Below are 15,086 nucleotides of genomic sequence, written 5' to 3' on the forward strand. Positions count from 1 at the left end.
TGTATCAAATGATGCACTTACCTTCAGAAACAACGCAAGGTATGCCTGAGTCAGCTCAAAGTCGCATTTCGTGGTCAGCGTGGCCTCAATCATTCTTAGGAAGCTTTGCATCGCCCTAACAGAGCCACCGCCATCGGGGGACAAGCCTCTCAGCTCTGCCTCTGTGTTAGATGGTCCCATGTCCTTCAGAATACGGAGCGGAGATTTATCTGTCAAAACAGGAAGAATATGGCTACAAGTTCTAGAAAGTGTTACAGAAATGGGGTGTGGGGGGTATATGTATATGTATACATACCCGTATTTTTCACTCTATAACACGCACCAGACCATAACACGCACATAGTTTTTAGAGGAGGAAAACAAGAAAAAAAATATTCTAAATAGTGGATATATGATTTTTGTGGTTCATGCTGTGGCCACAGACATGTTATCTGACAGTGAGTTTGGAATAGCCCAATGCAAAAATCCTGAGGATCCATGTGGATCCATGCTTTGTAACCACGGAGGAGGGAAGGAAGGGGAACCATGGATCCTCTGCTCACGACTGCAGTAGATCCCCCCGCCACCCGCAGGCATTCGCTCCATAACACGCACAGACATTTCCCCTTACTTTCTAGAAGGAAAAAAGTGAGTGTTATGGTGCAAAAAATACGGTATATGTGTGTGTGTGTATCTATATCTATATATATCTCTCTATATATATCTCAGTGTTTTAAATAGTTATCCTATACCCTGCACCATTCAACAATTTGGTCATAATCCAAATCGTTCATTTTATGCAATTAAGAGAACAGCACAAGCTGGTGGAATTTTATTTGACCCTTTTTTGTGTGTGGGAAAAAGAAGATCCCTATTTCCCAAAGTCATGCCATTTGAAACCTTGCCTCTTTGGTAGCGGGAGGCTCCAGCTGTGCATATGGACCCCTCCACTTACCGTACTTTTCCGTGTATAAGACTAGGGTGGTTTCCTGAAAATTTGCGTTAAAAATCAGGGTTCGTCTTATACATGGATATTGCATAGCGGTGACGTGGGATTGGTTGCTGCCGCGAGTTGGAGATTGTCAGTGGCTATTTGGCGTGTCATTGGTGGCTGTGGCAAGGGCTGGCACTGATTGGCTGTTGCTACAGCAATATGGAAAAACAATGGAAACTAGCCAGTTAAACAGCTGGCAAGTTCAGATGACAACCTTGAGCTAGGTTAAGAGCTTTGGGAACTTAAAGAAGGAAAGTCACTTGATCCAGGGACAGCCCACATATATATATATGGCCTATTCCGACCTCTTTTTCTTAATGGTGACTGCTGCTGCTCAGGGTGCACAGGAAAAAAGCAACTGGGTTCCGGAAATCCATTTCGATTGTGCAGATAAAAAAATATATCTGATACAATTCTACAGGATGGGGTTTTAGTGTGTGAAAACAGTCCAGATCCAATGATCCCAAGATGGTGGAGATAGATAGCCCAGGCATTTTCTCTTGGTGGTCAAAAGCCAAGTGCAAAATGAGCCTGGGGCCAAGCTGATTTCAAACACAGGTCAGAACAGTAGTAGTGGAGTAGTTCGAAATTATCACTGACCAAAGAATCTTGGTTTGCAAACTGCCCTAAATAAAAATTTATTTAATAAAAATTATTTAATAAATAAAAATTTATTCTCTGCCATGTCATAGTAACCTAGGTTTTCCTTCCCATCTGGCTTTCTTGATTAACCCTTTAAAACCAGAGCACTTTACACATTCCAGTTCCCTGCTATTGCTTGCCTGCATTTTTTTAAAAAAAAGGCCTTCAGCTAACCTTTCATCAGGGCAGAATTTCTGACATAAACAATGTCAGATCTATACAATGGAATTCTGATATGCCCTGAAGGAATTTCCTAAAGGAATGAATGCTTCAAAAAGTCGAATTATTGTGAAATTGGCTCTGGGGTATGCTAGTTGTGTATTGCTTTGAAAGAAGGACTTCTGTAACTAGCCCGACTGTTACCACAATTAACAGGTCAACTCTTTCCCAAGGCATCCCAGGAACCGATGATTTAATAAGGATCAAAAGCACAGTAGCAGCACCATCACAACTTAATGGGAGTAATGGGGATTAAGAGGACCCGAGACATTTAACCTTTTCCTAATGTGTAATACTGAGTTCAACATATTGGAAGAATTTGTAAAGCTGATGTCCCCTTAGGGGAATGCTCTTTTAAAGAAGCTAAAGTGTTCTGCACACACTGTACCGTGCTGAAATTGCATCCGCCAACAAGCCAAGATAAGGTATCCTTTCTCCCAATATCTATTCTGAAGACACGTTATTCCAGCCTTAAGAAGCCCAATTCACTACCACTATAATATATGGAGAAAAGGGAAATAAAGTACACCTTCTCCCTCCACCTTGTAGGGATGCAAATTTATTCATTTCATATTATAACTTACAGTCACTGTTTATCAGAGCTTCTTCAAGCTTCAGGTAGAACTCAGATTTTTGTGCCAGCACTCCAAGGTTTACTACTTTTGACTGAAATATAAAAAAAGGTTGTCAGTTGAATTGCATGAAAGACAACTTTTACAAATATAGGTAGATGAAATTTTAAATGTAACACCCTTACGAGAATTAAAAGGAGGGATTTTGAATGTTGAATTAATTTAGTTCTGTACTCTTTAAATTACAATGCCATATAGAAGAATGGCATAATTAGGAGGAATCTCACCCAGTAAGATGAATATCCTTACACAGGCAGTTCTCCTTTGAAGACATGCATGTGTACATGCAAGCACATGGGAAAACATGCTTCACATAAAAACAATGGAAGAAAGGGCATCTGGAGAAATCAAAACAAGGATTTCTACGAGGACTCTTCAGAAAGCTAAAGATAGATGTGGACTAGAGGTTCATCTATGTAATACTTAACAATGTATTTAGGATTAAACCTCAGTGAGAAAGCGGTCTTAGATATGACAGAACAGCAAGTTCTTTCTATATATGATGAAGCTGCCCAATATTTAAGTACCAGTTTCAAGTATTAGATTGCAGATAATTATCCACATCATCACTTTAATACCCAGTAATTGTGCAGTTGAGGTGCCAAAACTTTGTGCTTTTATCAAAGATGTTGTAAGTGGGAATAGAGAATCGAAGGGGGGGAAATGCTATAAAAATACAGTAGGACCAAGATCAGTTACTGCAATTCACCAGTGATTTAGAACCCATTATGTAAGAAATTGTAGGACGCGGGTGGCGCTGTGGGTAAAAGCCTCAGCGCCTAGAGCTTGCCGATCGAAAGGTCGGCGGTTCGAATCCCCACAGTGGGGTGCGCTCCTGTTGTTTGGTCCCAGCGCCTGCCAACCTAGCAGTTCGAAAGCACCCCCGGGTGCAAGTAGATAAATAGGGACCGCTTACTAGCGGGAAGGTAAACGGCGTTTCCGTGTGCGGCTCTGGCTCGCCAGAGCAGCGATGTCACGCTGGCCACATGACCCGGAAGTGTCTCCGGACAGCGCTGGCCCCCAGCCTCTTGAGTGAGATGGGTGCACAACCCTAGAGTCTGTCAAGACTGGCCCGTACGGGCAGGGGTACCTTTACCTTTACGTAAGAAATTACTTCCAAGAGGCAGTCATAAATCCAGAGAGACAGACAGAGAGAGAGAGAGAAGTACTACATGCAGATGTTTTGTACAATCAGCTTTCTCTTTACCTGTTGTCCACCATTTTCATGTTCAATGGAAGCATATTGTGGTATGAGGCCAGGAATTGTCGGGATGAAGAACGGTGCAGATTTTGGCACTTTTGGTGGCTCTTTGGGTTTGTTCTTTTGCTGTGGATGGGAGATTTTATATCATCAGACAATTTCCATATTCACACTGTAACCCTAAGAACACCAAATGTATTAACTTAACATCTGTGATAGCGTTAGAATCTTAGTTGGTGTGTTAAATCGAGGTTGACTATGTGTAAAATACTTCTGATATTTGTATACCCTAAAAACAACCTAGATGTTATCCCAAACTATGAAGACATTTTGTCAAGTCTTTGTTGCATTCAACATAACACAACCACGTAATATGTAAAACGAAAGCAACAGGTCCTGGTCAGAAACCTTTTAAAAAATAACATGAACATGCTACCTTTATAATATCAAGATTGAGGAGGTTCTTCCATCTAGATTTTGGCAACATAGAAAGGGTCACTAATGCTTTTCCCAGCTGTTCTGGAGAATCGTATTCTATCATCTCATCACTTATTTCTTCTTCTTCTTCTGTGACATCTACATCTTTAAAAATGGTAACAGACAGGGGGGAAAACGTTTAGCAACGTTGGGAAATATTCCAATGACAGTAGATCCTGAATGACATTCAGATAAACACAGCTGGTTAATTACACAAGCACATTGGGATGATATTAGATTCTGGTAGGCAGCCGTGTTGGTCTGACGCAGTCGAAATATAGGAAAAAATGGTCCAGTAGCACCTTAGAGACCAGCTAAGTTTGTTCTTGGTATAAGCTTTCGTGTGCATGCACAAAATTGCAGTGTATCTGAAAAAGTGTGCATGCACACAAAAGCTTATACCAAGAACAAACTTAGTTGGTCTCTAAGGTGCTACTGGACAAATACACACACACACACAAATCTGTGAAGACAATAAAACAGAAACAATTCAGATGCAGTTGAACATAACAAGATGAACACAGCCAGAGATGATGGCCAAGGAGGCACATTCCTGTAGCATGAATGGAAAGCCATGCTTGAAATTCCTCACAATGGATGGTGTCCCCTTGGCTAAGGGTTTCATACCTGCACTATGTATCTGGTTGTCTAACTAACTTTTCTCCTACCCCCAATCTGTCAAAGTTGGCCTTTCAGAGGCCAAGGACATAAGGATCTGGTCTTCTTGTCAGAAAAGGTTGACCACCTCTCTTTAAGAGGCACAGTTATTCAATTTTACAAGAACTAGAATGCATAAGTGGGGGCCGGCAAAGGGTATCTCATCTGATTTAGCTGCTAAATCTTAGCTGTGGAAGCTCCCTCGGTGCACTGAACGACACAGAATCGGCAGCAACGAAGACGTCATTTTCATGCCTCTTTTGAAAGGTATTACTCACAGAACATACAGCTGCCAATCTGCTTCAGGGAATGAATCAAAAGTAGTGCCTGCACTTGAATCTGCAGGAGAGATAGGAAACTGGATTGCTTCCAGTTTCGTTACATATTTTGTTTGTGTCATTTTCTCACCATTACACAAAGTCAGATGATTCAGGAGAAATCATCCAAGTTTTCGGAATGCTGACTGCACCATCAGCAACTGGAAGCACTGCCAGACATCTGCACGGACTCTAGACATCAGAGTCTCGCCTATTGCATGGGAACGCCTCTTGCAGAATGTAGTTTCTGTAGTGTTTTGTACCAAATAAATATCTAAATGTGGCTCATTTTCTCCATATGTTAGAAATATACTTAAAAGCAGGGCCTGGATCGCTGCAAGACTGAAGTGCTGAGTTGACAGATCCTCTGACTAGTGGAAGGGAAGCCCCTTAAGTTTGCACTCTTAGCATGCTCTTGGATCTGCAGCTGGGCCTGGAAAAGCAGCCTGTGACGGGTTCAAAAATACCCTCTGCTAACATCAGCAGCTGAGGACTGTGTCGTCGTTTTCTTTTATCTGATCTGAAAGCTTACACACATAACTGCAGTTACAGATAGGTAGCCGTGTTGGTCTGCCATAGTCAAAACAAAAAAAATTCCTTCCAGTAGCACCTTAAAGACCAACTAAGTTAGTATCTGAAGAAGTGTGCATGCACACGAAAGCTCATACCAAGAACTAACACATAACTGCTTAATACTAGATTACTGCAATGCACTCTCAGAGGAGGCTGTCATTTGTAGCTGTGAGCTGGTACAGCTGGCTAGCTCAGTTGGTTAGAGCGTGGTGCTATCAATGCAAGGTTGCAAGTTCGATCCCTGGGTGGGACAGCTATGTATTCCTGCATTGCGGGGGTTGGACTAGATGATCCTCAGGATCCCATCCAACTCTATGGGTCTCTGATTCTATGTTCTGCTTATGAGCTTCCCATAAGCATCTGGCTGGCCGCTTTGGGAATCCGGGTGCTCAACCAGATAAGCCTTTGGTATGATTCAACAGGGCTGCCTGCCATAGAATGGACACCAAACATACAGTACATCAGTGTTGATGCCAGCTCTCCATCATCTTCCTAACACAATCCCATGCATGGCTTTAATCTAACAGCTGGAACCTTCATGGTTCACACGATGCCTTTGCTATCATAATCAACAAGAGTAAATGAGAACACCACCTTGACTGCATCTCTGCCAAGTTCCAAGACAAGTTCCTTTCCCTAGAGGGTTGCCTATATAGCCTAACACCTTGAAGTGCCAACTGATGGCTATATTATATTCGGGCTGGCCTTCTGACAGTCGAGGCTGAGAAGATGTGGACCAATCAATTTTATAGCACATTTTACTTGGCTATTTTCAACTTGTTTTATGTTTCGAATTATTATCTGGCCCATCCTAGCTGATGGAGAAAGATAAGGCAGATAATACTTCACAAGTTATTGTGATTTTTTAAAATATTGGATCAGATTGTTGCTGTTAATTTTTGATATGTTTCTCATGTTTTTATGTGTGCTGGAAACCGCCCAGAGTGGCTGGGGCAACCCAGCCAGATGGACAGGGTATAATTTTTTTAAAAAATATTATTGATCATGATGCTACTCATTATCTGGAGTGAAAGCTCTCTAGATAAAGAGTGAGAGTCACCAAACAAATGGCGTCATGCACTCTGTGAAATTGGCTGTATGCGGATTGGAACCCTCCCCCCCCCCCGAACAGAACATATGGGGAGGGCTTGATATACTGACATGCTTGCAAACAGAATGTTAAACATAGCATGACATTAGATCCCACCCATGGCTTCAAATATATGGTCATTAGTAAGGACAACTGGTTACACACTCTAGGGCAGGGGTGAGGAACCTGTGGTTCTCCAGATGTTGCTGGATGCCAAGTCCCATCAGCCTCTACAGTCCTGGCCGCTGGTCAAGACTGGTGGGAGTTGTAGTCTAGCAGCATCAAGAAAGCCAAAGGTTCTTCGTCTCTGTGCTAGGATTTTCAAGTTGAACAATATGTCAGAACACAAGGGAGCGTAGAATCTTTCACGAATTCAACTTTGCACTGGCCTAGGAACAGTATGCAAGCCGTTACTTTACAATTACACAAACAGGAGATTCAGAAAAAGTACACTAACGGACAAAAAACCCCTCAGCAACTCCCTTCTCTAGTACCTTGAGCTGGACATGTTCCAGGAAGAGTTACTACAGAAGGCTCATAATCCAGTGGAAGCGGACGCAAAGAGACAAGCGAATACAGCGAACGGTTAGACCTGTAAAATCCAAGATGGAAGGCATTGTTATTTTGGCTTGGGGGTGGGGGCAGAGGAGAAAGAAAGCACGTTATGTTCTTTGTGGATCTATCTGCTATAACCATGAGCGATTAATGTAAGCTATAGGACTGAGTTGTTAAGAGTGAGAGATGGTAGACCAGAAAGATTTTGAAGTTAAATGTAATCCTCATACTGCTATTTATGTAGAATATAATGCAAATGTTGATTAATACAACAATTTTTTCTATGTTGTAAAATTTTAATGTATGTATACTGTATTTATTATGTATTTAGCTATTTGGTATGATTACTGTTTTCGATTTAATGTAGTTTAAATTAAAGGGTTTTTTTTGTTTTTGTTAGAACTAAATTGTTTGCAGTCCTAAGAATATTGACTGGGTTCCAAAGAACAACAACTACCCCGATGCTCCTAATAACGTTTTGAGCTTACTTTCTGGACAGCAGAGCCCCACCATGTCATAAGGCAAGCTGGTTTTGAATATAAATACAATTTCAGAACCGTTTTTGACAGAGGATAAAAGATTACAGTTAAAAAGTGGAGGAGGGAAAATCTTACTTGATGTAAAGCAAGTTCAACTGACATAAACAGAACTCGCTTCCAAGCAAACGCGTCTAGAATTTCATTATATTAGGAAAACAGTCCCAGTACACTTAACTGATTGGGAGGCGGGGGCAGTTACAGAGGAATTTTCCAAAGGGCAGAACTTGCACCTTTTACTAAAGTGCCATGGAACAATGCAGCAATAGAAATGGGCAGTCTGATGTCTTATAAGGTACCCCTGCCCGTACGGGCCAGTCTTGCCAGACTCTAGGGTTGTGCGCCCATCTCACTCAAGAGGCCGGGGGCCAGCGCTGTCCGGAGACACTTCCGGGTCACGTGGCCAGCGTGACATCGCTGCTCTGGCGAGCCAGAGGCGCACATGGAAACGCTGTTTACCTTCCCGCTAGAAAGCGGTCCCTATTTATCTACTTGCACCCGGGAGTGCTTTCGAACTGCTAGGTTGGCAGGCGCTGGGACTGAACAACGGGAGCGCACCCCGCCGCGGGGATTCGAACCGCCGACCTTTCGCTCGGCAAGCCCTAGGCGCTGAGGCTTTTACCCACAGCGCCACCTGCGTCCCAGGTTCTGATGTCTTATAGATCTGCTTTAAACATGGACATGCTCAGAAGACCACTGGAAGACTTACCACAGGTAAATTCCAAGATCATCTACATGGGAAGAAGCTAGGAAGTCTCCCGTAGGAGACATAGTAATGCTTACTGCTGCTGAATCTAGTAGGAAACAGTCGACAAGGCTGCAAAGAGAAAAACAATTCATCACATAACAGATAATATATAGTTCAGTTAAAGGTAAAGGTAAAGGTACCCCTGCCCGTACGGGCCAGTCTTGACAGACTCTAGGGTTGTGCGCCCATCTCACTTAAGAGGCCGGGGGCCAGCGCTGTCCGGAGACACTTCCGGGTCACGTGGCCAGCGTGACATCGCTGCTCTGGCAAGCCAGAGCCGCACACGGAAACGCCGTTTACCTTCCCGCTTGTAAGCGGTCCCTATTTATCTACTTGCACCCGGGGGTGCTTTCGAACTGCTAGGTTGGCAGGCGCTGGGACCGAAGGACGGGAGCGCACCCCGCCGCGGGGATTCGAACCGCCGACCTTTCGATCGGCAAGCCCTAGGTGCTGAGGCTTTTACCCACAGCGCCACCCGCGTCCCGCGATAGTTCAGTTACCAGTTATTAAATGCATGAAACCAGTACCAGTCATTATATTATTAGTCTTCTTATTCTGCTTTTCAGACAAATGTATAGTCTTCCCAAAGACGTTCACTTCAACGTTTTAAAAAGGAGACAGGGCAAGTTCATGTGTTCAGGATTACAAACCGAAAAAAAGAAGCCGTATTAGGGAGTAGGAGTGTGGGGAAAAGGGAGAGATGGGAAATCAATTTGAAAATGTCAGAATAAAGGGGCATTTAAATCCAGCTGGGCCAGGCTTGATCTCAGGCTGGTGATCTCGCTTGCACAGAGGTGAGGCAACTGATCCAGCAGCCCTTAGTGCTCTGGATGATAGAAGGTGCCAGAACATTATTCCCTTCAGTTCTCCAGACAGTTGGAGCAGAGCGTTCAGAGGATTAGATTTAAGAAACATGGACATCTACAAAAAACATACAAGGATAAACACATATGGTCTTTTCTAAGTACAACTGGGTTGACTGTCCCACATCACGGTTAACAAAACAAAAATAAAATATAATGGTTAAATTCAAAACCCTGAAAAAATGATTTATAACTTCAAAAAAAAGTTATCCGATGTTTCTCTTTTCTTTTGCTTTTATACAATGCTTTAGTTTAGCTACAAACATCCCCATAATTTGTCAATCTTTTTACTCATTGTGGGGATAGTTTGTAATGTTTGATTTTTAGCATACAGAAATCAATCTGTAGTGATTGTGATGAATTACAATTCGTTCCCTTATGTTCCCAATAGACTAAACTGGCCATGTAATGTGATGACAAAAATATTGGGTGGGGGGGAAATACTGGGTGGCATTCAACACAGGAGACTTTTGTCTCCTCTTCCCTGCAGCTCCCCAGGGAAATCACCTCTGTACGGTTGGGGGACCCTTTGGGGACACAGAGGAGGAGAATATTGCAGAAGCAGAGTTCTGCCCATGGAGCATTGGATACACTGGGTCTAGTGGAGCCTCATAACTCAACTTTATCAGACGTGCATTGCCCATTATGAGTAGGATGAACACAGGACTGTATGACTGGCAGCTACAACTGTATTCCAGACAATCTGGAACCAAAGCTACCCCTTTACCCTTTGTCGCTATGCCAGATGCCTCAAAGGAAGAAAACAAAGAACCGACTGTTGTAAGACCAAATAAAAGCAAATCATAGTAAAACAGTTTAAAGTGTGTCCACTTGGTGGGCACGCACGCCCAATCTGACAACTCAAGAAGTGTGCAATTGCGGTAAAGAATCAAATCTGCAACTGCTCATCAGTCCTATTCTTCCTGCAAATTGGCTGAAGTTCCGTTTGAGCTTTAAAACATCTATCCTTTTTCATTCCTGCCCTAGTTAGCATCAAATACAAGGGTGAAGGGAGAACCAACTCAGACTGGACTCTTCAGCAGGGAGACACACACAATAAATCTGAATGAAAGCAACATTGGAAGTCCAAGTACAGGTAAATTAAAAAAACTGCAATGTGTGTGTGGTTGTGTGCTCTGGATATTATTATTATTATTTTAATTTATGAAATGCCTTTTACATATGTCTCAAGGCAATGTACTGTGAAGGTATAAGAAACCTTAAATGTTAGTCCAATTATGTCACGCTAGTTAACGTAATTGGTTTAGTATTGCAGTACATTCCTATTAAAACTGAAGTGCTATCAAACTAAATCAAGAGTTGCATCATCAGACTGTATAGTTTCAATGTATGCATAAGGGAACGGAAAAACAAGTACATTGTGTACTAATCTGCATACGGATAACTCCTCTGACGTATGAGAACCATTTTGTCATTTCCATTTGACATCCATACTGCTATCTGGAAAAAGTTATGATAACAAGAAACTCTGAGACCTTTTTGGTGGGGCAATGTTGCAACATTTAAATGTCAGTGCATCCTAAGGTGAATGAGAAGAAACACAAGTTCAAACAAGTATTAGTTGGCATGATTAAAGTCAAGTTCTGCTGAAATGCAGGGGCTGCCCGTTCTAACTTTAGTTAGAACCTTTACCATATAACATAAGATATAATATTCTGTTTGGGTGAGTGGGCTGGATGCCCCTTCTCCTCCCCGCACTCGGAGCCTACATGTGATTAGCATCATGATAGAATTTTTCTTCGGAAAGGGGGCACTGTATTACATCTAGGTGCCACTTCCCCACAGCAGACGAAGCACTGGGTTATTTGGGTGGGGAGTCCCCCACTCACACGACTTCTCTTGCAAACTGCACCAGCCATTGCAAGCACCATTTTCTATTAAAAATAAAAATTTAAGAAACTCATCTACCTATGAAGCAAAAGTGCCTTAATATATTGCCAGCTGAGACAGGAAACTGAGTATGACAAGATATCATTCTTGTGTACCTTTGGGCAGGGCAGATTCAATCCTCAGGCATAAAGGCAATAAAACACAAATAAATGAAGATATTTGCAAGTAGACCAGTTCGTTTCTGTTCTTGCTTATTATGTATTTTGTGTTTTCATTTTCTATTTTTATGTTGTGAACCACCCAGTGATCTTTGGATGAAGGCTGCTATACAAATTTAATACATAGTAAGAATAAGATAGAAAGGTTTTAAAACTGATTGTGCTCTTTTGTCAGTACACACATGTAACATATCAAAGTAGCAGTTTCTATGCAATCTCTAAATTTACTTACCACCCAGATGGCAGATCCCAGGTCCTAATGGTGCAGTCCATAGCTGCCGTTATTAGCCAGCGGCCATCAGAACTGAAAGCCTACCAAAAAAATATGATTTCTCTTTTGAGTAACAGCTGCACAGATTCCCCTGACAATGTTACTAGGATATTTGGATGAATGGGTCAAGCGTAAGGAGCTAATATGGAATTTATCACTTGTTGCTAGTACAGTGGTACCTCGGGTACTTACTGCATTTTTCGCCCTATAGGACGCACTGGCCCATAGGACGCACCTCCTTTTTTGGGGGGGGGGGGGGAAATGAATAAAAAAAATATTTCTCTTCCCCCCCCCAGCCACGGGGCTGGGGCAGGGGAAGCCCGAGCTTCCCCCGACCCCAGCCCCCAGAACAGGCTGCTATCCGCAAGCCTTGTGAGCCCGGCGGCAACTCCCGCCGGGCTCGCAAGGCTTGCAGACACCTGTGCGTAGCACGGGGCGCCCTCTGGAGGGCGCCCTGTGCTCCAGGCAGCAGGCTGTTATCCACAGCCTAGGGAGCCCTGCGGGAACTCCCACAGGCTCCCCAGGCTTGCGGACAGCTTCCTGAAGCCTGGAGAATGAGAGGGGTTGGTGCGCACCAACCCCTCTCACTCTCCACACTTCAGCAAAAGCCTGCATTTGCCCCATAGGACGCACACATATTTCCCCTTCATTTTTGGAGGGGGGAAAGTGCGTCCTATGGGGCGAAAAATACGGTAACAGGTTCCGGAGGTCCGTTCTTAACCTGAAACTGTTCTTAAGCTGAAGCACCACTTTAGCTAATGGGGCCTCCTGCCGCCACCGCTGCACGATTTCTGTTCTCATCCTGAAGCAAAGTTCTTAACCCAAGGTACTATTTCTAGGTTAGCGGAGTCTGTAACCTGAAGCGTCTGTAACCCGAGGTACCACTGTATGCTTGTTGTGTTGCAAAAATGGAATAATAAAGCCACCAGCAACAGTGAAAGAAAACCTGGCAAAAAGCGAGGTTGGCATAAAGAATTAATATGGCTGAAATATGGTAAGTAAGAGAGAAAACTTGAATATAAATGGAATCCCTTAATTGAATTCATGAAGACTAGATACAATATGATACAGTCATACCTCAGGTTACAGACGCTTCAGGTTGCGCCAAAACCCAGAAGTACCGGAACAGGTTACTTCCAGGTTTCGGAGGTCGCGCATACGCAGAAGCGCCGAATCGCAACCTGCACGTCCGCAGACATGGCACTGCAGGGTGCGAACGTGCCTCCCACACGGATCACGTTCACAACCCAAGCGTCCACTGTACTGATTACAACCATTTATCTATGCAGTAAATTAATGTGTTATAATTTTTGGATTTATAATATTGGTATTTGTAGCTGCATGATACACACAAACTCACACACATATATATGGTATTACAGGAACAGGTATTTACTTGATATATCCTTGCAATCATTGTATTTTATATTTTATAAATTATAATGAATATTTTTAAAAAAGAATTGGGATGATACTCTAGCTACACTAGCAACAAAAATGCATTTCAATATTGAGTTGTTGGATATATTCAAAGCTGAAGAATACTTAGGAAAATGTTGAAGTTAGCACATAGCAACTGTATCCATTCAGATCATTTATTATAATTCACTCTTGCTAAAGGATTAGGTGACCCCAAATCAACTGACCCACATACAAGAATATGCATTTGTTTCGGCACAAACCTCAAAGATCTAACATGATGATAGGCAGCATGGTACCCTGTTGATACTGTGGGCTGCAACTTCCATTCTCCCTAACCATTCGCTATGTTGGCTGGGGATGATGGGAATTACAGTCTATAAAATCTGGAGGTCAGTACGTTGCCTGCCCAATGTAGATGAACTTTGGCGGTACGTAACCTCTACACAACTGATAGTAAATAGATACAAACTTACCAGGTCATTTATCTGGCCTTGGTGCCCTGAAAACTTCCTCACAATTTTTCGTGTTTCTATATCCAGGACGCTAATGGTGAAGTCATCCGTAACAATTCCCAGAATGCAACTGGTAAAATCAAGAAGAATATAAAGTAGAATGTCAAATACATGTTAAGGAAGAGGCAAAAAAAAAATGCATTATGCTTCTTTGTTATTGATACTCTTGGAACACAAACTTTAGGGGAAACCCCCAATAGATGTTTAGAGTAAGGCTACCCTAAATGTTTTCACAGGGGAAAGGACAGGCAAAAGCTGGATATAAGCAGGGCATAATGAGCAAAATGGACAGGTGACTGTAGTGGGTTGGATGTGTAAGGGGTAAGAACCTAATTACAACCATAATTTTATTATTTTCATCAGTTAAGATTATTCCAGTTATTTATTTGTTGCTTTTCACAAAGCAGCATATGGAGAAATAAAAACAATGGAACATCAGACAAAATACAGTGGTACCTCGGGTTATATACGCTTCAGGTTAGACTCCGCTAACCCAGAAATAGTGCTTCAGGATAAGAACAGAACTCGTGCTCTGGCGGCGCAGCAGCAGCAGCAGCAGGAGGCCCCATTAGCTAAAGTGGTGCTTCAGGTTAAGAACAGTTTCAGGTTAAGAACAGACCTCCGGAACGAATTAAGTACTTAACCCGAGGTACCACTGTACTAAGCACTGAATGCATACAGACAACCAAGATGGGACCCTTTCTCTTAAGGAAAGGCCACAGTAAAGATTTTAAAGCAAGAGTGGCTCCAGATCCAGCCTGCCAAGCCAATGCCAGCTGTCTGCCAGCCCCTGGCAGACTCAGGCACCTCTTCACTTTGCAAATGTGTCTCCTCTTCTTCTGGCATCACTGTTAGGTCTTACAGGCCGGTGGGGCGGGGGACAGGGAAGGAAGGAGCACACTCTCCTGCTCATGCCTGGCAAGATCTCCTAATAGCGGTGCCATGCCAGCAGGAAAAGAGCCACCTTTGAAAGATAAGCTGTATCACAGCAGAAGGAAATGGTTCTATTCATCACCTGTGTCCATGGATGTCAGGTCTGCATGCCTAGGGTTTTGTGTGCTCTATTTGCATGCATGCATATGCTTGTGTGAATGACTAACCTTCAATGCAGCCTTTGGACCAGAAAAGGTTAGCCACCCTCTTTCTAAAGCCTTCTTGAATGTCAAAACTGAAGAGGCCAAGTGAATTTTAATTGGAAGGGAGGCCTGCAGCTGCAGGGCCATCCTCAAGAAGACCCTGACTAAATGAAGAAACTAGGGAGGAGGCACACATTTCAGAAACTAGGAGGGATGAAACTCTTTTAGTACAACTGTGCTCTGCAAATATGAA

The 15,086-nt window shown here is 43.0% G+C and overlaps 1 protein-coding gene across 1 annotated transcript in view; it reads right to left on the reverse strand.

The window, feature by feature from the left end:
- WDR36 (WD repeat domain 36) overlaps positions 1-15,086 on the reverse strand; it is a 36,403-nt gene that overhangs the window by 1,896 nt on the left and 19,421 nt on the right. The window contains exons 15-22 of the mRNA XM_028748435.2: positions 13,719-13,827; positions 11,785-11,864; positions 8,582-8,689; positions 7,276-7,373; positions 4,104-4,249; positions 3,674-3,793; positions 2,419-2,500; positions 22-209 (exon numbers count right to left, since the gene is read on the reverse strand). Coding sequence (XP_028604268.2) covers positions 22-209; positions 2,419-2,500; positions 3,674-3,793; positions 4,104-4,249; positions 7,276-7,373; positions 8,582-8,689; positions 11,785-11,864; positions 13,719-13,827 — 931 coding nt within the window. The remainder of the gene's footprint in view (positions 1-21; positions 210-2,418; positions 2,501-3,673; positions 3,794-4,103; positions 4,250-7,275; positions 7,374-8,581; positions 8,690-11,784; positions 11,865-13,718; positions 13,828-15,086) is intronic.

Source organism: Podarcis muralis, chromosome 11 (assembly GCF_964188315.1).
Source record: "Podarcis muralis chromosome 11, rPodMur119.hap1.1, whole genome shotgun sequence".
Taxonomy (NCBI): domain Eukaryota; kingdom Metazoa; phylum Chordata; class Lepidosauria; order Squamata; family Lacertidae; genus Podarcis; species Podarcis muralis.